General features: G+C 38.8%; 1 protein-coding gene across 2 annotated transcripts in view; it reads right to left on the bottom strand.

Annotated features, from left to right (window-relative positions):
- The window catches only part of RNF169 (ring finger protein 169), an 85,337-nt gene that overhangs the window by 49,312 nt on the left and 10,756 nt on the right, over positions 1-25,269 (bottom strand). For both annotated transcript variants that reach the window (XM_045816148.2, XM_045816149.2), the window contains exon 2: positions 3,709-3,782. In XM_045816148.2, coding sequence (XP_045672104.2) covers positions 3,709-3,782 — 74 coding nt within the window. The remainder of the gene's footprint in view (positions 1-3,708; positions 3,783-25,269) is intronic.

Genomic DNA, 25,269 nt, shown 5'->3' with positions numbered 1-25,269 from the left:
ATGAGAAATAAGGGAAAGAGGAACCTTCACATTTTGCTTTGCATATTCCTGCATTGTTTTTCTTATTAAGAAAACAAAATCACCTACGATATATGGCAAGAAGAAAGCTTTAAACGTATTCAGAAATACAAGTCCACTCATAGAATCATGCAATTTAGAAACTCATAGTAACCTTAGTAAGCATAAAACTACCCACAAGTAGGAGGATCTATGATTACTAAGTAAATATCTTTTAAAAGAACTAGAATCAGAAGAATAAAATTTCTGGGGCGCCTGGGTGGCACAGTGGTTGAGTGTCTGCCTTCGGCTCAGGGCGTGATCCCACCATTATGGGATCGAGCCCCACATCAGGCTCCTCTGCTATGAGCCTGCTTCTTCCTCTCCCACTCCCCCTGCTTGTGTTCCCTCTCTCACTGGCTGTCTCTCTCTCTGTCAAATAAATAAATAAAATCTTTAAAAAAAAAAAAAAGAAGAATAAAATTTCTTATTAACTTTTTCCAGCCCTTATAAAAGTTTTTGCTCTCACTTAAACAAAATAAAATATACCAAATAAAAAGTATATTAGTAGCATGTGATGCATCAAAATAGTAATGATGAGTTGTGTAGAACCAATTTCCACTCATCATCCCTTGCTTGTAGAAACTTTTTTTTTTTTAAGATTTTATTCATTTTTTTGACAGAGAGAGAGATAGAGCATGAGCAGGGGGGAGGAAGCAGAGGAAGAGGGAGAAGCAGGCTCCCTGCTCAGCAGAGCACCTGACATGGGGCTCGATCCCAGGACTCTGGGATCATGACCTGAGCCAGAGGCACCCAGGTGCCCGCTTATAGAAACGTTTAAGGATTTCCCTCCCTAGATAATCATCCAGTAATCTAGATATTTACTTTGTTTTGTTTTAGAAATACGCACTCTACGAGACATCTTTTCTCTGTCAGGTCCTCCATCCAAACGCCTAATGCCTTTTAATTTTTCTTTACAACTTTATGGAGGCATAGTTTACATGTTATATAATTCATCCACCTCAAACATATAGTTCAGTGACTTTTAGTAAATTTACCAAGTTGTGGAACACACCATAAATCAGTTTTAAAAATCTTTACCACTGCAATTAAATCACTCATGCACTTTTAGTGCTTAGCCCCATTCCCGCCCCTTACATCAACCAACCACTAGTCTCCTGTCTGTCTCCATTACACTTGTCTATTCTAGACATTTCCTACAAATGGAATCATACAATATGTGGTCCCTTGTACCTGGTTCTTTTCACTTAGCATCTTTTTGAGGTTGACCTAAGTGGCAGCATGTACCAGGAGTTCATTCGATTTGATTGCTAATATTATCCCACTGTACAGATATGCCAAATTAGTGCCTTTGGATTTTCTGACTTGAATTTCCATTTTCCAGGTTGTACGATGGATGCCAACAACTTGGGTACTTGGAATGGGGGGGAGGGCCCTCTATATGTCATTTATTTAACCCAAATGACATACGTGAATGTTTTCCAAACCCAATCCGGTTTATATAGGGTGAGATTGTCCTGGATTCACTTAACATCATTCTGCCATTTAAAATGCTTTTAAAACCATTTTTCTGGGGGCGCCTGGGTGGCACAGTGGTTAAGCGTCTGCCTTCGGCTCAGGGCGTGATCCCGGCGATCCGGGATCGAGCCCCACATCAGGCTCTTCCGCTATGAGCCTGCTTCTTCCTCTCCCACTCCCCCTGCTTGTGTTCCCTATCTCGCTGGCTGTCTCTATCTGTCGAATAAATAAATAAAATCCTTAAAAAAAAAAATAAACATTTTTCTGTCCCTCCCTCCTAAAAGGAGTAAAAGTACAGTTCCCCAAGGTTTCTTTCTCTCTCCCAAAGCTTCTAAAAACCTCTACTCTTACTATGCATTGTTTTATCTCCTTTTTCCACCTCCAATTCCTTGTTTTTTATCTTCAAGCTGATAGCTTTAAAATTTCCATATCCTCCAAGTTTGCAAAAAGGTATATCAGAATTAAATATCTGCAGATCCTAGAATTTTATTAAGAGGAATCTGTGGTTCTTTTGATGTGGTCCCTATAAAGAATTTTTTCCTAGGTAGAAAAAAGCTTTGTAAGTGATTTAAAAACCAAACAACCCTCATAATACCAAAATAAGAGGAGCATGAGGACCCAAGTTAACATTTGACACTCTCATTTAAAAGAGAAAGTCAAAGAATGAATAGTAATTAAACAGAGTTCTCTATTTTCTCTTTAACATGACCTTTTCAAACACTGAGTTTTTCATTCAGTGTAAAATGCCACAATAATGTTATTGTCTCACCTGTTTTATGATGATACCTGATCCAGATTAAGTGGATTACTTACCTTTATAAAATATTAAATATCCACATGTAGAATCGTTTACGAAGGTGGGTAAGGTATGGTGGTGTAGGGAAAGGGCTGGGGAAGGATGATACAAATCCTGTAACATAATTCTTTTTTTTTGTTTTGTTTTGTTTTTTTTTTTATACTCAAAAGTGAATATTTATTTAGAATAAAAAAAGACATCATGATAGTAATGAATTTAAAAATGTAACTAGTATCATAAACACAGCTTTTTTTTTTTATCTTAATAATGATTTTTTATTATATTATGTTAGTCACCATACAGTACATCCCCGGTTTTCGATGTAAGGCTCGATGATTCATTAGTTGTGTATAACACCCAGTGCACCATGCAATATGTGCCCTCCTTACTACCCATCACCGGTCTATCCCATTCCCCCACCCCCCTCCCCTCTGTAGCCCTCAGTTTGTTTCTCATAGTCCATAGTCTCTCATGTTTCATTCCCCCTTCTGATTACCCCCCCTTTCTTTATCCCTTTCTTCCCTACTGATAAATCCTGTAACATAATTCTTACCAGCCTTTTTGACATCTTAATTTTCTAAGTGATTCACAATTAGTTTGAAAACATTGGAAATAAGATGATGGGGACATCGCTAAAAGCTTTCCCAGTGGTAAACTTTCTCTACCTAGGAAATTATTTTACTACCCCCCTTACTGTCCTAAGTTACAGTTCTTCTGCAGTACATAACAGAGTAAAAGCAACAAAAGATAATACCGGTTACATGTAATTAGAGGAACCTTGCAAGATAAGGAAAAGCAATACAAGCTATTATTATTGGAGCTTATATGTTGGCTTTTAACCAAGATTTAAATGCCAAGAATAGGGGCACCTGGGTAGCTCACTGGGTTAAGAATCTGACTCTTGTTTTTGGCTGAGGTCAGGTGAGGATCCCATGGGTGGTGGGACTGGAGCCCAGCATGGACTCCCCCCAACCCCCTTGCAGCAGGCTCCGGGCTCAGTAGGGAGTCGGCTTGAGATTCTCTCCCTCTGTCCCTCCCTACACTGGAGCACCTGCACGCTCGCTCTCGCTCTCTCTCTCAAATTAATTTAAAGGAAGGAAGGAAGGCCGGCCAAGAATACCCCTCTTGGTGGCCAGTTATTGCGGCAGGTATAAGACAGGCCAGGTGAGTTACAGTTTCATCTTTGAAAGAACAGCTAAAAAGGGGTTCTTAGTTAAGGTTTACTCTACCTCCATTATAGCTACAGTATAAGGGTCATATGGAAAAAGACAGGCTCTGCATTGTAAATTTTTGAAAACTCCCACTAAGTATTCTTTAATGTCATCATTTCAATTTACTTTAAGAAAATGAGTGGTGTGATCACCTGTATACCGTACCTTTCTCAGGCTTTCATATTCCTCACGAAGTTCCCCAGGCTTGCTTAATTTGATTGGTGCTCTGAATATAAACTCTGGAGGAAAGGGAAAAGAAAACACGTTTTAACAGGAGTTTCTAGGAAAGAACCCAAAACCCTGTCCTACTGCTCTTCCCACATTATAAACCACATGAAAAATTGTGGTCATCTTAATTGGAATATTCATTCACTCATTAACAAATATTTATTAAAGGGTATAAATGAGGCGCAGTTCTAAGCACTGGGGGGCAGCATTGAACAAAGAAAGCCCTTGCTCTCATGGAGTTTACAATCTTACAGACAATAAACAAACAAGCGTATACATATAACACAACCAGCAGTACAAAGTGTTACGGAGGAAAATAAAGGTAGGAAGAATGAAAAAGATTATTTTATAAAGAATGGTCTAGAAGAGCCTCACTGATAAAGTCACATGTTAAAGGACCTTAAGAAAAAAACCAATTTAAAGCTTAGTTCAATGTTACCAAATAACATTTTAAATGAGCTAAAGTTTTATTCATAACACTGCATTTTTCTATTTCTTTTTCAATATTGCCAGCAGAGTATTTTCCTGCACACAACCTGTAAATATTTTCAGTATATAACCTGATTTTTTAAAAAAGATTTTATTTATTTATTTGACAGAGACAGCCAGCGAGAAAGGGAACACAAGCAGGGGGAGTGGGAGAGGAAGAAGCAGGCTCCTAGCGGAGGAGCCTGATGTGGGGCTCGATCCCAGAATGCCGGGATCACGCCCTGAGCCGAAGGCAGACGCTTAACCGCTGTGCCACCCAGACGCCCCATAACCTGATTTTTTTATCCTTAAAGCCTTCGTGGTTTTTATTGGCTTATAGAATACAGTCAAAACTCTTCAACCTGTCATTCAAGGCTCTCCAAAGATGGATCACAACTTCATCACAATTTCTTCTCTCTTCAGCATTGGATCTTTTAACCCTTGACTATCAAGCACCTTCTGTGCTGTTTTCCCAGCTGACACTGTTTTTCTTCCTCTTATCTCTATATATTCTTAAATCCAAGATATCCAGGACCACAGGAGGCACACAACACACGTTGGTAATATAAATAGATGATAAAAATCCAAATTAAGAGAGGAATAAAAGATAAGTTCTAAATGCTATCAAAAAGGAGGGGGAAAGCACACACTTCTGCCTCCTTAAATGTGCATGACACTTCTATGTCCTTCTTTGTACATGTACTGATCAAAATATAGTATTAATTTTAAGACTTACTAAGAACTCTATATCCCACTGAGGTCCTTTTTCAGTTGTCTCAACTATAATTCTGAAAGACTCTTATTTAGTACACCTGAGAATGTGGAAGAGACTTAGAAACACTGGATCCAGTGCAAAAGCAGGGAACAGTAACTTAAAGGTCTCCAAGTACTAGAGAATTGTCAGACTCTTGGTGTGGGAGGCAAACATTCCACTACCTTCACTCGCTTATTAAAAAAAGTCCTGATGACTATTTTAATCATACCCCTTAAGCACATTTCCAATTATAGGCAAATAGTATTTAAAATCTGAAACTTGAGGGGCGCCTGGGTGGCACAGCGGTTAAGCATCTGCCTTCGGCTCAGGGCGTGATCCCAGCGTTCTGGGATCGAGCCCCACATCAGGCTCCTCTGCTATGAGCCTGCTTCTTCCTCTCCCACCCCCCCTGCTTGTGTTCCCTCTCTCGCTGGCTGTCTCTATCTCTGTTGAATAAAAAAAAAAAAAATCTTAAAAATAAAATAAAATAAAATAAAATCTACTTGAATAGAGAAGGAGAAGGAGAGAGAAAAAGGAATCCTAAAGGCAAAAAAGTACTTTCGATCCATTTATGGAGAACCTATCACATGTAAAATACTTCATATATATTTTCTCAGTGAATCTTCACAGAAACTTTATAAGGTAGGTATTATACCCATTTTACAGTGAGGAAAATGAGAGGATAATGACTTGCCTAAGGCCACAAAAAGAGTACATGGAAAAACCAAGAGAAAAGCATTAATAGGAATAAAGAGGGAAATTACATAATGATTAAAAAGGCAACACAAAAAGGAGGTATAATAATCATGAACTTGTATGGACATATACCACAGTAAAAACTAATTACGATTGTAAGGAGGTATTAAGAAATCCAATATAATGCAAGAAGTTTTAACCCACTGCAATTAAAAACAGATCAGGCAGACCAAAAGGTAGTAAAAATGTAGAAAAACTGAACAAAATTCACAAATTGATCCTAATATATTTATATATGTGTGCACCTAGTAAATAGAATACATACTCCTTAAAGTAAACAGGGAACAATTAAAAATACTCTAGGTCATGAAGAACTTTCAACGAATTCATATTATACAGACTTTGCTTTTGGATCCTCGCTGCTATTTTCCAAGCCAAGTTTTCTGGCTACCTGGCTGATTATTCTGGATTACCCAATATTCTTTCTCGATAAATTCTTTTCCTGCTTAAATTTGCCAGAGTAGATTTCTGCTGATTCAAACGAACAATCTGGCTGATTGCACCTTTTAGACGGAACGATAAAATGACCATAAACCAACTTCTAAGGAAAAAAAAGAGAGAAGACAAAGTAATACTAAAAATAAAGAGAAGCAAAATACAGGTATCCGAGGGAGTTTAAATCTCCAAAGACCACTCGAACAATGCTCTCATGAATGATCTTGCATATGTATCATTTTGCAAGTATATTCACAGATTAAATTGCTGGAATCAGAATTACTGTGTCAAAGAATATATGCATATGTAGCTTTTGTAATTCTGATAGACAATACCAAGTCGCCCTTCCTCCCTGCAGCCTACACCGACTTAGGTCCCACCAGCAATGCAAGAGAGTGTGATCTCCTTCTATCTTTTCCAACACAATGAGTGTTGAAACTTTTTGGTTTTGCCAATCTAACAGGTGAAATTCTGTATCTTATATACATATTTTATGAGTGAAATTGAGCAATTTGTGTTTACTTTGATATGAAACATCTATGCATTTCCCTTACTCCTTATATTAACATTTTCTTCTTGATCTGTTAGAGCTCTCTATAAGGAAAATTAGCCTTATGTCACATGACTAGCAATACTTTTCCTAGTTTATCATTTATCTTGACTTTGCTCATAGCGGTCATTTTTATGTAGTTATATTAATCGAACTTCTTTTTCATGGCTTTCAGTATTTTGTATATTTGGAAAGACCTTCCTCAGGCCAAGACATAACAGCAAATATCATAGTTTCTTCTGGTACAAAGTATAAGATTCTTCTCTTACCAACTTAAAAAATTCTAAATCTTGGGGCTCAGGGTGTGATTCCGGAGTCCTGGGATCGAGCCCCACATCAGGCTCCTCCACTGGGAGCCTGCTTCTTCCTCTCCCACTCCCCCTGCTTGTGTTCCCTCTCTCTCTGGTTGTCTCTCTCTGTCAAATAAATAAAATCTTAAAAAAAAAAATTCTAAATCTTTGTTTTTTTTTTTTTTTTTTTTTTAAAGATTTTTTATTTATTTATGTGACAGAGAGACAGCCAGCGAGAGAGGGAACAGAGCAGGCGAGTGAGAGAGGAAGAAGCAGGCTCCTAGCAGAGGAGCCCGATGTGGGACTCGATCCCGGAACGCCGGGATCACGCCCTGAGCCGAAGGCAGACGCTTTAAGGACTGCGCTACCCAGGCGCCCCCTAAATCTTTGTTTTTATTTGGGGAGCAACATAAGGAGCATAATTTTATTCAGGCTTATAAATTTACTATCCAACACAAGGGACCAAAAATATTTTAGCGATGGCCTGGTGGAAATTCTGAAAAAAAAAATTTTTTTTAAGATTTATATATTTATTTGAGAGAGAGAGAGAGAGAGGGAGGAGGTCAGGGCAGAGGGAGAGAATCTTCAAGCAGATTCCCCATTGAGGGTGGAGCTCAATGCAGGGTTCTCTCTCACAAAGCATGACCTGAGCTAAAACCAAGAAGCGGACGCTTAACCAACTGAGCCACCCATGTGCCCCTATGAAAAAAAATTTTTTAAGATTTTATTTATTTATTTGACAGAGATAGAGACAGCCAGCGAGAGAGGGAACACAAGCAGGGGGAGTGGGAGAGGAAGAAGCAGGCTCCTAGCGGAGGAGCCTGATGTGGGGCTCGATCCCAGAGTACCGGGATCACGCCCTGAGCCGAAGGCAGACGCTTAACGACTGTGCCACCCAGGCGCCCCCCCCCATGAAAATTTTTACTTACTGTTGGATAATTTGCTTTCTCTAAAATGGTTCTTGCTAACACTTGGAACAAAAATGTCCAAAGAGCTTACCATCTTCATTATATCACGTAAATAATGCAAAGTTAAAAGCCTGATCCCCAACGTAGAAGCTTCCAGAGCCTTGGATAAGTCAGTCTTAACTTTCTCTTCTGTAAAATCAGAAATAATACCTATCATGATAAGCCATTATGAGCATCAAATGAGTTTACTGAGAGTGAATATACTATAAACTGTTTCAGCCGGTAGAGTGGCATACAACAGAATCTAATAACCCTAAAATTATCCCTGGCGTTGGAGAGATAAAGAAATTGTGGCTTGGTCTGATTTACTTGCAAGTACAACTTACAAGAAATAAAGATAATGATCCAATTGCTTTGATAGGTATATTATATGAAAAGTTAAATTCGCTTTGGGATACCTATTAAGAAATCTCAAAGTTCATCTATAAGGCCAAGTGGAACTCAGCATAGTGACTGAAATCTTACTATGCCTTGACTTATTTGAGAGTAAAAGGTAATGGGTAGGGTAGAGGTAAAGTAGCAACTGGCATTCACTGAAATCAGTACTGATATGGATTAGTTTAATCTTGGATTAAGATTAATGATGTCTAGGGGCGCCTGGGTGGCACAGCGGTTAAGCGTCAGCCTTCGGCTCAGGGCGTGATCCCGGCGTTATGGGATCGAGCCCCACATCGGGCTCCTCTGCTATGAGCCTGCTTCTTCCTCTCCCACTCCCCCTGCTTGTGTTCCCTCTCTTGCTGGCTGTCTCTCTCTCTGTCAAATAAATAAATAAATAAAATCGTAAAAAAAAAAAGATTAATGATGTCTAATTCATTAGGAATACAAAATGTGAAACAGTCAAGATCACTTTTTGCCCCGACAGAACTGTGCTGCACTAAATGACATTGTGCCCCAAAGTTCAAAAATCACACAGCTAAATATAAAACATAAATTGGTCCCACGTGACATTAACCTAAATATTTAATCCTATTTCTTATTTTACTAATGCCCTCTAGAAATGTCAACAAGGGAAAAAAATCCCATTTTTTCCCTATGGACTTGCAAAAAGAACATATTAGATTCTGATACCTACTCTGTCAAATAAGTGCCAAGGCTTCTCTTTGCCTTGGTCTCACTGATCAAATGAAGATGAAAACACTGGCCAACCTACCCCCTAGGAATGCAGAAGATCACAATTAATAGTAGTAATCAATGAAGAATCCCTATCATAGATCAAAACAGCTAACATTTAATAAAAGCACACTGTATGCCAAGTGTGACATACACACACACATGCACAATGCAGAAAAGAGTTAACACAGCAGGCCTGACTGACTGTCTTAAAAGGCCCACTTGCAAGGTTGGCCCTTCGCTGGCTGGTGCCTAGGAACCTGGATTTCAGCAGAGTTCCCACCCTCCCTGATTAGGTACAGATTACCGCACCTTAACTGTTCGTAGAAACAATCCAGTTATACTGACTACTTCCTTCCTGCTGGGAGTCTGGAACTTAGGCACATGCTAGGCAGAGGGGTCATCGACCCCTAATAAAAACCCCTTCTAATGAGCTTCCCTAGCTGGCAACATTTCACATGTGTTGTCACAACTTATTGCTAGGGGAATTAAGCACTTTCCGTGTGACTCAACTGAAAGAGGACTCTGAAAGCTTGCCCCTGGTTTCCCCCTGAACTTTGTCTTATGTGCCTTTTCCCTTTGCTGATTTTGATTTGTATCCTTTAACTCTAATAAATCACAGCCATGAGTACAACTATATACTGTGTCCTATTAGTACTCCTAGTAAATCAGCATAACGGGGTGGTCTTGAAGCTTTCCTAACACACACACCCATGCACTAATATTAAAATCTCTTCAGATCTCAGTTTCTTCCTGAGACAAGAAGGCAACACGCTAGATAACTTCTAAACTTAATGATTCAGTAACAATATTTTTATTTCATTTTAATTTACCACTCAATAGGTTTCTCTAAATTCTGAAATACTATATTAAAGTCTAACATGATGGGTAAAAATGCTATTAATAATTTAAACTTACATAGGGTAGCTATAATATCAAAATAATTTCTTGAAGCTTTATGAAACATGGTATTTCAATCCACTTGGATTACTGACAAATGGAAGAGAAAAAGGCTAGAAAAATGAAAATCTCCCCATTTATTTATTTATTTACTTATTAGGGAGAGAGAGAGCATGAGCTGGGGTGGGGGGTACAGAGAGAGAGAGAAAATCTTTTTTTCCTTTTTCTTTTTTTTTTTTTAAGATGTTATTTATTTATTTGACAGAGAGAGACAGTGAGAGGGAACACAAGCAGGGGGAGTGTGAGAGGGAGAAGCAGGCTTCCCACCGAACAGGGAGCCCAATGCGGGGCTCGATCCCAGGACCCTGCGATCATGACCTGAGCCGAAGGCAGATGCTTAACGGCTGAGCCACGCAAGTGCCCCGGAAGAGAGAAAATCTTAAGCAGGATCCACGCCCAGCACAGAGGCTGATGCAGGGCTCAATCTCACAACCCTGAGGTCAAGACCTGAGCTGAAATCAAGAGGCAGAGGCTTAACCGACTGAGGCACCCAGGTGCCCCAAAATCTCCCCTTCTAAATCAGAGTCTTCTACTATGTCTCTTAAAACTAACTGGAGAACACGTATACAGTCAACATTATTAATTGTACAAGGTACTTATCAAACATTATTAACCTTTCAGGTTCCCTGCTTTTTAATAAAGAAAAAGCAATCATTTGTAATAAAATAGTTGCCGTCTGCTAATGTGGGACTTTTCTCTTTATTTCCTTCTGCTTTTCTAGGGTCATATGTCAGATTCCTCCTCTCCAAAAGATGAAATTGTGGTTGAAACACATGCAATACAACTGTGCAAAGAAACAGGAAAAAACCCAGATGACCTTGGTATGGAGATGCGTTTTTAGACACACTATCAAAAACATGATCCGTGTACATCATTAAAATTAAAAATTTCTGCTCAGCAAAAGACAATGTCAAGAGAATGAGAGGGCAAACCACAGACTAGAGAAAATATTTGCAATAGATATAGCTGATTTAAGACTGTTATCTAAAATATACAGAGAACTAGGGGTGCTTGGCTGGCTCAGTTGGTACAGCATGCAACTCTTGATCTCAGGGTGGTAAGTTCAAGCCCCACGTTGGGTGTAGAGATTACTTAAAAAAAAAAAATGGAAAGGTAAAAAAAATAAAATAAAATATACGAAGAACTATTAAAACTCAAAAGAAAAAAAAACTAGTTTTTAAAAATGGGCAAAAGACCTTAACAGACACCTCACCAAAGATACACACATGGCATATAAGCATATAAAAAGATACTCCATATCATATGTCATTAAAGAGTTACAGATTAGAACAAGATACCACTCCGCACCTATTAGATTTGCCAAAATCCAAAACACTGACAACACCAAATGCTAGGGAGGATGTGGAGCAAGAGGAACTCATTCACTGCCGGTGGGAATGCAAAATGGTACAGCCATTTTGAAAGACGTATGTGTCAGTTTCTTAGAAAATTAACCATAGTCTTACCATATGATCCGGCAACTGCACTCCTTGATATTTACCCAAATGAAATGAAAATTTATGCCCATACAAAACCCTGCACAAAGATACTTTTATCTTCTTTATTCATAACTGCCAAAACTTGGAAGCAACCAAGATATCCTCCAGTAGCTAAATGGATAAACTGTGGTACGTTCAGAAATGGAATATTATTTAGCGTTAAAAAGAAATGAGCTATTAAAGACATGAAATGACATGGAGGAAATTTAAATGCATATTACTTAGTCAAAGAAGTCACTCTGAAAAAGCTACATACTGAATGATTCCAACCACATGACATTCTAGAAAAGACAAAATTACGGAAACAATAAGAAGATCAGTGCTTCCCAGGATTGTGGGGGGGGAGGGTTGGGGATGAGGCGGCAGAGTTCAGAGGATTCTTAGAGCAAAAAATACTCTGTATGATATTACAATGATGGATATATGTCATTACGTATTTGTCCAAACCCATAACATGTACAACAAGAGTGAACTGCAAGGTAAACTATAGACTTTGCGTGATTACAATGTGTCATGGCAGGTCCATCCTTGTTAACAAATCCATTTGGTAAATGATATCGCTAAAAACACCACCACCCTCCTTAGTCCAGAGGAGTTAGTCCCAAACCCAATTCCTCCACCACTTTCTATAGGGATATTCAAGTGTTTCGGTAGCACAGAAACAACTATTCACCCTTCCTTCACTGCACAGAAAAGACATGCTAGAAACCACTTCAGGTGTCACTACGATGCTGAATATCTTGGTATTTGTAAATGAATCCAATGGTTGTAGTACCTTCTTAACGCCTGTCCTCCAGCTACTACTATGTTTAGCAGGAAGAGAAACTCTCTAAGGATATGATGCCTTAAGAATGATACCACCTATGGCTTGTGACCTAAGCTGAGCATTGAATTCAGTCTAATGTGAACTGTAGGAACAGCTGTGCTTCCTTGAAGCTCCTTCCTGAAAAGGATTTTCTCTGGGGTAGGGTGACTGGTTATTAATAAAGGCAAACAGACAAAACAAAATATAAGACAGGCATTTTTCTAATTGCACCAAACCTCAGGAATGAAGTATCATTGTCAAAGCATACTCACTACAAAATTAGAAAGAGAACGTCACTCAACTGTACTGAGAAGATGTTAACCCTAACAACTCCCGAAGCCAAAGTTAATCATCCCTTGGTACCTGACTGTGCTTGAGTTTTCACCCCCGTAGGTTCCATATTTTATCAGGACATCAGGATGAATAAGAATTTTGGACTCAGGTCCCAAGACCTAGATCTTAATCTGAATACTCCTACTTACTAGCTACTTGTCCTTGGGCAAATTGAAAAAATTCTTTGGGTGGGGTGCCTGGCTGGCTCAGTTGGTAAAGCATGCAACTCTTGATCTCAGGGTCCTGAGTTCAAGCCCCACATTGGGCGTGGAGCCTACTTTAAGAAAAGAAATGAAAGAAAAAGAAGGAAAGAGAAAAGAAAAAATCTCTTTGGGTAATTTCCATCTCTATCACCACGAGCAGCACCATTATGATGGCTGGCAGTTATGTAGCACTTAAATTATGCCAGGCTCATTTCTAAGCACTTTGTATTTATTAACTTATCTAATCTTCATAATGACTCAAAGGAAGGTACTATTATCCCCATCTTACGGATGAGAAAACTGAGACACAGAGCATTTACTTTGCCCAAGGCTATACTGTTATCAGTGAAAGAGCTGTGACTTGAACCCAAGCAATCTGGCTCCAGAATCTGTGCTCTTACCTACTATGTCTTATTACTTCTTTAATAATAATTTTTTCAAAAGAAAAAGAAAAAAAGCCTAAGAACCCTCTAAAACAATAGGCAAATGACATGAACAGGCAGCTTTTGGAAAAAAATTAATTCAGATGACTTACAAACCTATTAAAATGTGTTCCATTTCACTCATATTTTAAGATATTAAAAACTTAAAACAAAATACTTCTTTGTACCAGATCAGCAAAGATTAGCAAAGATCAAAGAGTTTAATAAAGACAAGGGTTAGCAAGGGTATCCTTTACCTTAAAGATAAATCATACACATGTGCAAAGATTTATGTACAAGAACGTTCACTGTGGATCATCACAATAAAGACTGGAAACAACCTAAATATCCTTCAATTAGAGACTGACTGAATAAATTATTAGAGGACTGGGATACCACGAATCTTTTTCTATACTGTCTGTTTTTATTCCTGGTCTGGTTTCTTGGTTTACCTGGTAATTTTTGTTAGAATGTCACTCATTGTGCATGAAAAGCTGTGGCGCTTGTATCTGGATGATATTATATTCCTACAGAGGATGCATCGTATTTTCCGCAAGCAGATAGAATGAGGGCAGATCACCTCACAATCCAATCAGGACATGAGCTGATTCAAGGCTGGCTGTAATCTTTGTAATGCTTGGAAAGCCCAGCCTGGTTTGCAGCCCTCCAAGCGTCCAACTGAGAGTCTGAGTGTCTACCAAGACTACCTTTCTTGGAGGAAGTCCTGAACTTTTCTCTCCACTAAAGAACTGTTACAAGAGTGCTTTGCTTTTCAACAGCTTTCTGAGAAGGTTCTTAGCCTTTTTTTTTTTTTTTTTACCCTGCACAGTTTAAGAACCAACAAATGGTCAAGAGAAAAAAAGCAGGTAGAGAGGAAGAAGGGGGTGGGGATGCACCTCCCTTCTCTCTGGGATCTTGGCCTCTCAAGTACTTGTTGCTCTGAAAGCCCTGAACTACAATTTTTGTATCCCCAGCCCCATGAAGAAAGCTTTGCTGGCTTTTCCACCTCTTAAAGTTGCACTCTCCATTAACCAAGAAGCCACAAATAAATGTCTGAAGTCCTGGCTCCCTTGGCAACTTATCAGTGCCTTCATATAACATTGTTTGTAAATCAGGCTTTTCTAGTTATTCTCGGCAGGAGTTTTGGTCTGCTACAATCTGCTACGCCATAGCCAGAAGCAAGATCTACATTTTTCATAAGCGACTGGAAAAGACAATTTTTTCATCATGAAACCACAGACCATTAGTAAAAAGGGAATAAGCAGTGAGGAAGAAGACAAAAATGGAGAATATTCCTTTGAGAAAATCAAGAAAGGGTTATTAATAAAGGTAGAACATGCGTGGTCCAAGTCCTAAAGAAACTTAAACTCTTACTAGGGAAGGAAAAATATACTTGAATGAGACAATTACAGAATGTCAAAGAGTTATAAAACTAAACATTTAAGAGCTGCATAAAACAGGGGCGCCTAGCTGGCTCAGCCGGTAGAGCACAGTGACTCCTGATCTTGGGGTTGTAAGTTCAAGCCCCATGTTGGGTGTAGACAGTACTTAAAAATAAAATCTTAAAAAAAAAAAGAACTGCATAGAAGAGCAAGAGGTAGACATGCACAACAGCAAAAGGAAGACAGTGAATCCAAGTCCATCTTCTACAACGAAACACGTAAGCGCAGAGATACAGAGGAAACAAGAAGCCATTGTCCATACTGATCTCAAAGTTACCTGCTTATACTACCCACCAAACAACCACTATCAAATGGAATATGTGAAAGGAGAAATCTTCATGTTAAATTAAGCATACCATTTAGAATTAGGAAGGTGAAGACATGGGAAATGAACCACGAATGTGTTCTAAAACCAAACTAAGGTGGTTTCTATTTTATCTATTTTTTGGTTTACTCCTTCTAAGAGTGCAGATGACAGCCAAGTACTAATTGTCTTAAACGAATGCAACTGCTCATTTGCCCACTTGCCCAAGACAAATAACAATTCACAACAGGCAATATAAAGAGTGGTTACCTGGGGTGAAGAAGGGCACAGAGAAAAAGTTAAAAAGCTAATGAAATGTTAACACCAAGCTTTAAGGCTGCTTACTTAAGCACCATAATTAACACCACATATTTCTACCACATATTATTACCCTACTTGTATTTTAAAACTATCCTTCGGCAAAGAACTTACCAAATCAAAATGGCATAGCCGACATACAAAGAACATATAAAATGCTTATAACTTTTGACCTAATAATTAATTTCCAGGAATCTAAGAAAATACTCTAAAATACAGAAACATTTTTACATAGAAAGATTTTCATTGTAGGGCACACAGGTGGCTCAGTCAGCTAAGTGTCTGACTTCGGCTCAGGTCATGATCTCAGGGTCCTGGGATTGGGCCCTGCATCGGGCTCCATATTCAGTGGGGAGTCTGTTTCTCCCCCTCTCTCTGCCCAACCCCCCCTCCCCATGCATGCACTTTCTCTGTCTCTTTTTTTCAAATAAATAAATAATCTTAAAAAAAAAGATTTTCATCGCAACCTTGTTCATAATTATAAAACAAAAACTGAGAATAACCTAAAAGTCCAATTTTGAGGGAATGGTTAGGCTAATTATGGAAAGTTTATACAATGTATGATCTGCCATTAAAATTATATAGAAAGACTTTTTAATAATGCAAGCCATTGCTTTAATAAGAGGAAACCATTCAGGTTAAATGAGAAATCCAAGTTGCCAGACTGAATGCCTTATAATTTCAAACATTAAAAAAAAAAAACCATGAAACGGGGGGGAGGGTGCCTGACTGGCTCAGTCAGTAGAGTATGCAACTTTTGATCCTGGGGTGGTAAGTTCGAGCCCCACACTGGGCATAAACATTTCTATGTTTACAAAATTAAACATAGAAATGGCAATAACAAATGGAAAAAGAACAGTAATATAATTGTAGAAGTCACAAAAGGAAAAAAATATTAATGATTAGATATCAAGTTATCATATAAAAGTATGTGAGAATAAGGAAGAAAGTTTCCAGAGATTAAGAAATTAAAGCAGGAATGATCAATGAAGAAAAAGGGAGTTGCCGTAGGAAGAGAAAATACACATAAAATAAGGCACGAGACTCTTTCCCCAAGCTTATTAGTGAAGACAAATTTATAAAAAGTTTTTTAAAAGACTTAAATAACAACAGAGACGATGACAGATGCAATATTACAAAGTAAACAATTGCTACATGAAGCCAACACTGTAATCACTGGGTGTCCGTCCATCCACAGGAGGAAGAGAACCAGGGCTGGGAAGGAGCAGGTGGGACGAAGCAGAGACTAACTGTTAAACCGAGGGAGGTCAAGAGATGGAGAAAGAGCGACGCATGTGAACAACAAAGCATGAAGTAGGAAGGCTGGACCGTGAATAAATATGTTTTGCTAGAGCAGAAAGGTTGTTTGGGAGAGTTGTGCAGGTCAGAAAGGCAGGCTGGGGGATAGGATGTTCTTCACTTTTATGTGAAAACAATGCCAAATCTGGGCAGACTCGCCCCCGCATACAGTATGAAGGAGCTACTTTGGGGACTCGATCAGGAACACCTACCTGTGTCGGTCACTCAGTGAAATGCTTGCTGTTTTTTAATATAGCACTTTACCTACCAGCCACATGAGTATGCCTGGTAACTTCTACAAGTACAAAGATCCTGGGCGGAGGAGACAACTTAGACGCTATCACTTACCAGTGTGACACTGGGCACACTACAGCTTCTCCAGCCCTCAGTTTCCCCATTCCTAAAAGGATAATAATAGCTCCCTCAAATGAACCATTATGAATGATTAAACATGATTTAATGTAATGTGCCTGGTAAAGTGTTGGCTATATAACTAATATTCATTAAATGTTAGAAACCTCTCCATAAGGAAGAAGAAAATTCTACTTAACATTTTTCAGCAGTAGAAATTCCTTAGAATTGTAGGAAAGTATAAGGAATTCAATGAAAAAAAAAAAACAGCACCAAAGATTTTTTTTTTCCTATATATTAGTGGGGCAACTAGAAAGTACTTACTAAGTTAACTGCTAAAAAAAATTAATAATACTCAAATTTCAAGTTGCATCTTGCTCCCTTGCTCCCTAATTCCCTTAAAAGAATTAACCCGATTTGTACCTTGATCTGAAAAGAATAATGAGCAGCCTGAGGTAGCAGACTCAGGGCCAGATACTAAATATTTTAGCCTTTGCAGACCATAAGGTCTCTGTCACAACTGTCCGCTCTGCTGTTGGAGCATGAAAGCAGTCACAGACAATATGAATGAGTATGGTTATGTTCCAAAAAAACCTTATTTACAAAAATTAGCAGCAGGCTGCATCTGGCCTGCTGACTCTAGTTATCAACCCCTGGTGCTAAATGTTTGCATCCCCCCATTCGTCTGTTGAAACTTAATCCCCAACTTGATGGTATTTAGAGGGGGGGGCCTTGGAAACGTGATTGGTAATGAGAGCAAAACCCTCATGAATGGGATTAGCGTCCTTACGAAAGAGACCCTAGAGAGCTCCCTTGCCCCTTCTACCAAGTGAGAACGCAGCAAGATGACAATCTATGAACTAGGAGGTGGGCCCTCGCAAGACACCAAATCTGTAAGCATCTTGATCTTTGACTTTCCAGCCACCAGGTACACGAGAAACAAATTTCTGTTGTTCGTAAGCCGCCCAGTTCCTGGTATTCTGTGACAGTAGCCCAAATGGACTAAGACGCATGGATTGGAGAAAGACAAAGTAAGAGAGTAGAGAGCAACAGGATTTGCAAAAGCTGGTATTAAGTAAGAGTAGAGTGAAAGCAGTCCGTTTCCCTGTTGGATGCAGAAATGGCCCAAACAATAAGGCACAGTAGACAGCCTGCACTGGATCAGCACAGTCAAGGCAACAGGAGACACACAATAAGAGAGGTCCCAGAAGCAAACACGGGTACGGGAGCGCGGCAGAGATGCAGCCTCTAGATCTAGGCAGAACAAGACCACCATATGGCTGCGCCCCATATCCTCTGGACTTAATTCCTGCTGTTTGAGGCAAAGGATCATTCACACGAGTCCACAAGGTGAAAGGATACCGAAATTAGAAAAGAGTGCAGGATTCGGAACCATACCACATGCATTCAAATCTACCACCCACTGGATAAATACTAACGATCTCTACCCTTGTGAAGTCTGTTTCTTCATCCGTAAAATGGGCGTAATACCTACCTTAACAGGGTTGTTTTTCTCATCTCATCCTCCAATACCTATTTGGTACAGATTCTGTATTAAATGGTAACCTAACTGGCCTGTTGGACTCTTTTTGTCTTTCCATCTATCATCAACACTGCTTCCTTGGTACTTTATAAAACAGAGCCCTGACCCTATCATCCTCCCGCTTATTTTCATTGGCTTCTCTCTGCCTCCAAGATTTACAAACAGGACCCAATGTACCATTCCAGCCACATTTTCCATTCCTGCATTACTTCTCCCCTTCCCAGCCTTAACATAGCTCACTATACCCAGATATGCCATATCTTGTCTCCTCTGTGACTTTATGCCACTTCTTCTTCCCCAAATGGTTTTTCTCCTTCTCACTATATGATGATTACTTCAAATCCTGCCTACTGCCCTCTCCTCTGTGAAGCTTTTCCCACTAACCCAGAGAGAATGACATGAGCTTCCTGTAGGCCCTCGAAACATTCTGCACTTTTCTCAATGGTAGCAGCATTCATTACCTACGTTATAGTTACTTGTCTCTGCCTCTACCTCCCCCAAACTAGGAATTGCCTTGAAGACAGGGCTGATGTCTAGGTACGTGTCTCAGTGTAAGACAATGGCTTAACATTTTTTTGTTGAATGAACCAATGAGAAAGATCTGTAATACTATTAGCACCACTTCACGCTAAAGTCTTTCAAAGAATTTGTCTGAAGGGAGTTGTAGTAAAGCTTTTCTTTATAATTAAGGCAAAGGTAAATTTTAGTAGAGTCCAATCTTCAGAGGTTTTTATTATAATAGTTTTATAGTACCAAACACCGCACGAAACACAAGGGAAGTGGCAAAACAGAAGTTAAGGGAAAATAAGTCCACTGCTATTCAGAAAAATAGAAACCAAACCAAAACTGGAAATAACTTCTCTTCAAACTTAAAGATTTTGTGGTAAATACATGTGACAAGGAACATGGTTTGACGGCAGTTCATGCCAAAAACAAACCACCCAGTTTTGTCGCTGATAAATTCAGTATGAGCAAGGCTAATGCAATCTTCAGCAGTATCAGGAACTTAGCATCCAGATGGAGAGACAGTACACTCCGTTACATTCTGCACTAGTCAGGCATTATTTAAGGTATGAGGGTCAGCTCCGAGTGGCATGTTTGAAGATGACCAGAAGGGTAAAGGAATCATCACATATAATCAAAAACTTTTATGGATTTTCTTAAGGAATCTTTTTCCGTCATTAAGCATAGCTTGTGTATCTAATACATTCTAAGAACCATATCAACGGCTGAACACATAGAAACATAATCTCTGACATCAGAGAGTTCACTGCAGTGCCAGATACACAAATGAGGAACTGAAATCCAGTGACGTGAGTGATACACGTACTATGTGGTGGCACTAAGAAGGCGGCTGACTCCTATGTGGGTAGGGAAAAAAACTTCACAAAGCACTTATGCTTCACCTGGGCCTTAAAAGATGAGTGTAACTTGACAGGAAGACAGAGTCTTCCAAGCGGAATGATCACAGGTGACAAAAAGTCAAAAAGGATTAAAAAAGCATACTATATTACAAGGTCACTAAGTCATCTCGTTTGACCAGAACCTTTGGAAAGGGAGGAAGAGGACAAAAGAGATTAATTTAAGAAGTTTAACCTAAAAATTCAGAGAGAAATAATCATGGTCTTTAAATACTTGAATATTAAAACTAGGCAAGAAGAGTTTGACTCACTGGAAAACTTAACTTTCAAACCATTAAAACTGTCCAAATATAGACGGCAATGAGTAGAGGGACCAGAATGGGAGAAGTATCCCTATGCACGTGTAAGATCAATCTCCCCCTGGTGTTCCAGACTGCATCTTCCCTCACCTCTTCGTGACCTTAGCTCATCGGTTTTCTCTACTCTCTCCAGCACCATCAGTTTCTCCCTCTCTAATATGATAAGACACAAATCTAATACACAAACATGACTTAAAATAATCTATCTTAAGAAGAAAACAACTCCTGGGGCGCCTGGGTGGCACAGCGGTTAAGCGTCTGCCTTCTGCTCAGGGCGTGATCCCGGCGTGATGGGATCGAGCCCCACATCAGGCTCCTCCGCTGGGAGCCTGCTTCTTCCTCTCCCACTCCCCCTGCTTGTGTTCCCTCTCTCGCTGGTCTCTATCTCTGTCAAATAAATAAATAAAATCTTTAAAAAAAAAAAAAAGAAGAAGAAAACAACTCCTGAGCTCTTGTCCCCCAGCAGGTATTGGCCTGTTTCCCTGCCCCCCTTTACAGCAAAGCCCTCCAAAGAGTAGAGTATATATTCAGTTTCTCCTTTCTCACTTTAACCTATGTTATCAGGGCCTTTCTGTTGTCGTTTAACCACTCCCTCAAAACTGCTCTTAATAAAGTCGCCAAGAAGGACCGCCAAGGTTCTCCAGGGTCAGTTTATAATACACGCACAAAGGAGTTCAATGCATGGGTATGAGCCGATAAACAGAATCCTTAGTTGGCCTAAGAACTAAGGATCTTTCCAATCAAAACACCTACTACCAGCCTTATGGCAAGTATCAATCTGGGATAAACCAGCTCAGCTTTTGCACACGACTATCTTCACAGTAATACTATCCATCTCCTCTGGAAAACCAGAAAGCATAGTGAGATGTTGAAATTGGACAGTCCGGCATCATCTTGATCAGTATGAATAATCAGCAAACACTCTCCTTTCCTTACATAGCTTCATCGCAACCGTCTAACACTTAGTTTAATCTAATCTTCTAAATTAGACTGAGGCACAGGTATTAAGTGTGAAAGAGAATTCTTCTTCCTTCAATGTTCCTCCTCTAAACATTCTTGTTCAAGTCCATCCTTCTTAAGTATCTAGTTCAATGGCTTACACAGATAGGTACTCTGTCCAGTAAGTAAACTGTGAAACCTAACATATGGGATCTGGTACAAGTAAATTCCATAAATGCTAACTCTCTCTCCAAAACTATCCCAAATTGAAGAATGCAGAAATCTGATAAAACTTCCCTACCCTACGTGAACAAGTTTATCTATTTCTTTCTCAGAAGTACCTGCATTTTTAAAGAACCATAATATGAATACGGGACCTAAAGAGAGTATGCATTGAATTTCGGATACTACAGGATATAAGAGTGATATCCTGAGGCAACAGAACCCTCCCTAATCACCAAAGTGATTAATCATCAGTCTGACCCTATATATCAAAAGAAAGTTAAACCATTTCTTTTACTGGGGCGCCTGGGTGGCACAGCGGTTAAGCGTCTGCCTTCGGCTCAGGGCGTGATCCCGGCGTTATGGGATCGAGCCCCACATCAGGATCCTCCGCTGTGAACCTGCTTCTTCCTCTCCCACTCCCCCTGCTTGTGTTCCCTCTCTCGCTGGCTGTCTCTATCTCTGTCAAATAAATAAACAAAATCTTCAAAAAAAATTTCTTTTACTAATTCTTATCATTAAAAAAGCCATTTATAGTAATTATGCATTGTAAAAAAGCTAGTAAAGTCTGGCAGGAATGTATAATTAACAATGGTTTTCTCTGGAGAGACAAACAATAATTGTCTCAACCATAATTTACTCCTTTATCCCTTTTCCTACCAAGGACAGCTGTTACTACTTTTTCCAGTACTATAGTACGATAGTGAGCATCATTTTTAAAAATCGTGTCATGTGTATAGGTAGCTATCCATGAATATATGTCATAAATGTCACACATTCATACACAGGGCACACACCCATTGATGGAATTGCCACATGGTAAGAAATGTATCTCTTCAACCTTCTAGGTGTAGCAAAACTGCTCTGCAAAATGGTTATACCAGCTTATACTCCTCCAGCAGCACGTAGTTCTCCATTTTTAATTATTAATAACTGATCATAAATTATGCCACTCTGATACGGCCTCTCATCATTGGTTTAACCTGCATTTCCCTAATTACCAATAATAGCATCATTCCAGATGTTTATTGGTCTTTCGGTTTTCTGCCTCTGTGAAATGTTTATATCCCCCTCACCACTTTTCTAAGGAGGCATCTCTCATAGTTATTTGTAGTTCCTCATATATTTTGCATATTAATCTTTTGTCAGTTATTTCATTGAAAATATTTTCTTCCACCCTGTGGTTTATCTTACTTTATATTTTTTATCATACAGAAGCGTTTTACTTTAATGTGTCCAAATTATCAATCTTTCCTTTATGCTGTTTGTATGAAGAATACTCCTCTACCCCATTTTCATAGAAATACTTCTAGAATTTTCTAAGCTTTATAGTTTGGCCTTTAATCCAACTGGAATTAATTTTTTGTATATGGTATGAGGTAAAGATCTACTTTTTCTTGCTCTCTGTAAGGTTAGCTAACTATCCACAACTGAAAATGGTGTCTTTGCCCTACTGATTTATAATGCCACCTGTCATCTACCAAATTCAAATATATGAGGGCATGTTACTGGGCTCTTTTTTTTGATCTTTTAATTATTTAACACTGGTTATCCAACAATCCTGACACCAATACCTCACTGTTTTAATTAATACAGCTTTATAATAGCTTGATATTTGATAAAGCAATGTGCTCCAAAATGGTCTTGTCTGTTTTTGGCCACTAAATATCCTTATTGACAAGTTCCACTTAAAAAAGAAGTTCCCTTCGATTCCAAGTGTTCTAGGTTTTTAAATAATGAGTGGCAAATTCTGTCAAATGCTCTTTTAAGAATCTACTGAGATGATCAAATGATTTTACTTTCCTTTAGTTCATTAATATAGTGAATTACATCAGATTGTTTTTTAAGATTTTATTTATTTATATGAGAGATAGAGCATGAGCAGTGGGGAGGGGCAGAGGGAGAGGAGAGGCAGACTTCCCACTGAGCAGGGAGCCTGATGGGGGGCTTGATTCCAGGACCCAGGGATCATGACCTGAGCTGAAGGTAGAAGCTTAACTGAGCCACCCAGGCGCCCCACATTAAATTCTTAATGTTAAACTGAACTCCCATTCCTGGAATAAATGCTACTTGGTTGTGATTTTTTCTTAAATGCACTACTAGATCAATGTGTATTTCACTTGGGATTTTAAAAATATACATCTATGAGATTGGCCAGTATTTTTTCTTTCTTATCCTGTCCTAGTATGATTTTGATGTCAAATTGTAAAAGCCGTCCAAAAGGAATCTGGAAATACTTTTATTCCCTGGAATAGTATGCATAAGATCACCCATCCTGCAATATTTGGGTAACCTGTAAAACCCTGTGCCTGGTGCTTCTTTAATGGGTACAATTTTTCTTCTGCTTTTTATTATGGAAAAGTCTCAAATATTTTTTAGAGAGACCTGTATAATGAAACCCAACCTATCCATCCCCTAGCTTTAACAATCAATTCATTGCCAATCATACTTCATCTAATCCCTATTACCTCCCTCCACTCCCCTTGAAGGAATGATTTTGAAACAAATCCCAGACATGGTATCATCTTACCTGTAAACATTTTAGTATCTCTCCTAAAGGACTCTTTCAAAATATGTAACCAGAAAACTACTGTCACATTAAAAATCTCATAATCTGTAATACCAATAAACATCCAAGCAGTATTCAATTTCCTGTCAAATGTTTTTATACGATTTTTCAAATCAGGATCCAAATAAGTTCATATACTTAAATTTGTTCTATCTTTTAATCTTCAGGTTTCCCTTCTCTTCTTCTTCCTCTTCCTCCCCACCCCTCCTCTTCTCCTTCTTCTTCACATTATTTGTGGAAGAAAATGGGCCATGTATCCTGCAGTTTCCTACATTCTGGATTTTGCTTATTACATCCCCATATTACTTAGTGGGTAGATTTTATTATTTGTTCAAGTTTTTTTTAGTTACATTTCTATTCATATTTTCTATTTATTCTTAAGCTGTGACAGGTTGCATTTTCCAGGAAGTTGACTATTTTATACTTTTCAAACTCATGGCATAAAATTCCATATCCTATATTTATGGCATTTTTATATATTTATCATATCTATAGTTGTATATTCCCTGTTTCATTCCTAACATTATTTATTCCTTCTTGTTTTTCTTTTTCTTTGACCAATCTTGCCCAAGATTTGTCCATCATATAAATCTTATATTAGTACCTCGGTGAATTAGATTTTGGTTTTATTAATCCTCTTCACTGTTTTCTATTCCATTAATTTCTGTTATCTTTATTCTTTCTTATCTTCTACTTCCTTTGAATTTAATCTGCTGTCACTTTCCTAACTTCTTCAGTTGGCCACTTAACTCAGTAATTTTCAGTCTTGGGGTGCCTGGGTGGTGCAGTCAGCTGAGCTTCTGACTCTTGATTTCGGCTCAGGTGGTGATCTCAGCATCATGAGATCGAGCCCCGCACTGGACTCTGCACTCAGTGCAGAGTCTGCCTGAGACTTTCTCTCCCTCTGCCTCCCCCCCCCTGCTCTCTCTCTCTCTCTAATAAATACATAAATCTTTTAAAAAAATAATTTTCAGTCTTTCAATTCAAATACCTTACAGATTCTGGGACATATATTTCTTCATATGAACATCTCTGAAATTGGGATGTTTCTTACAACTCAAGCCTTATAATCACTGTCAGCCAGGCAGCAATGATGATGCCACTGTCATTACTTATGTATAAACATAGACAATTAAAGAATAAGCTTGCAAAAAAAATTTAGTGATTTGGTGGTTATCCCTGGTGGCATGACTGGACAACTGTAACCTCTCAATATTAGCCAACAAACCTATTATAGA

This window comes from Ursus americanus, chromosome 16 (assembly GCF_024610735.1).
Source record: "Ursus americanus isolate L20-20 chromosome 16, mUrsAme1.1.p, whole genome shotgun sequence".
NCBI lineage: Eukaryota > Metazoa > Chordata > Mammalia > Carnivora > Ursidae > Ursus > Ursus americanus.
Note: the sequence above shows the minus strand (reverse complement) of the source record. Positions and strands in the feature narration are given on the sequence as shown.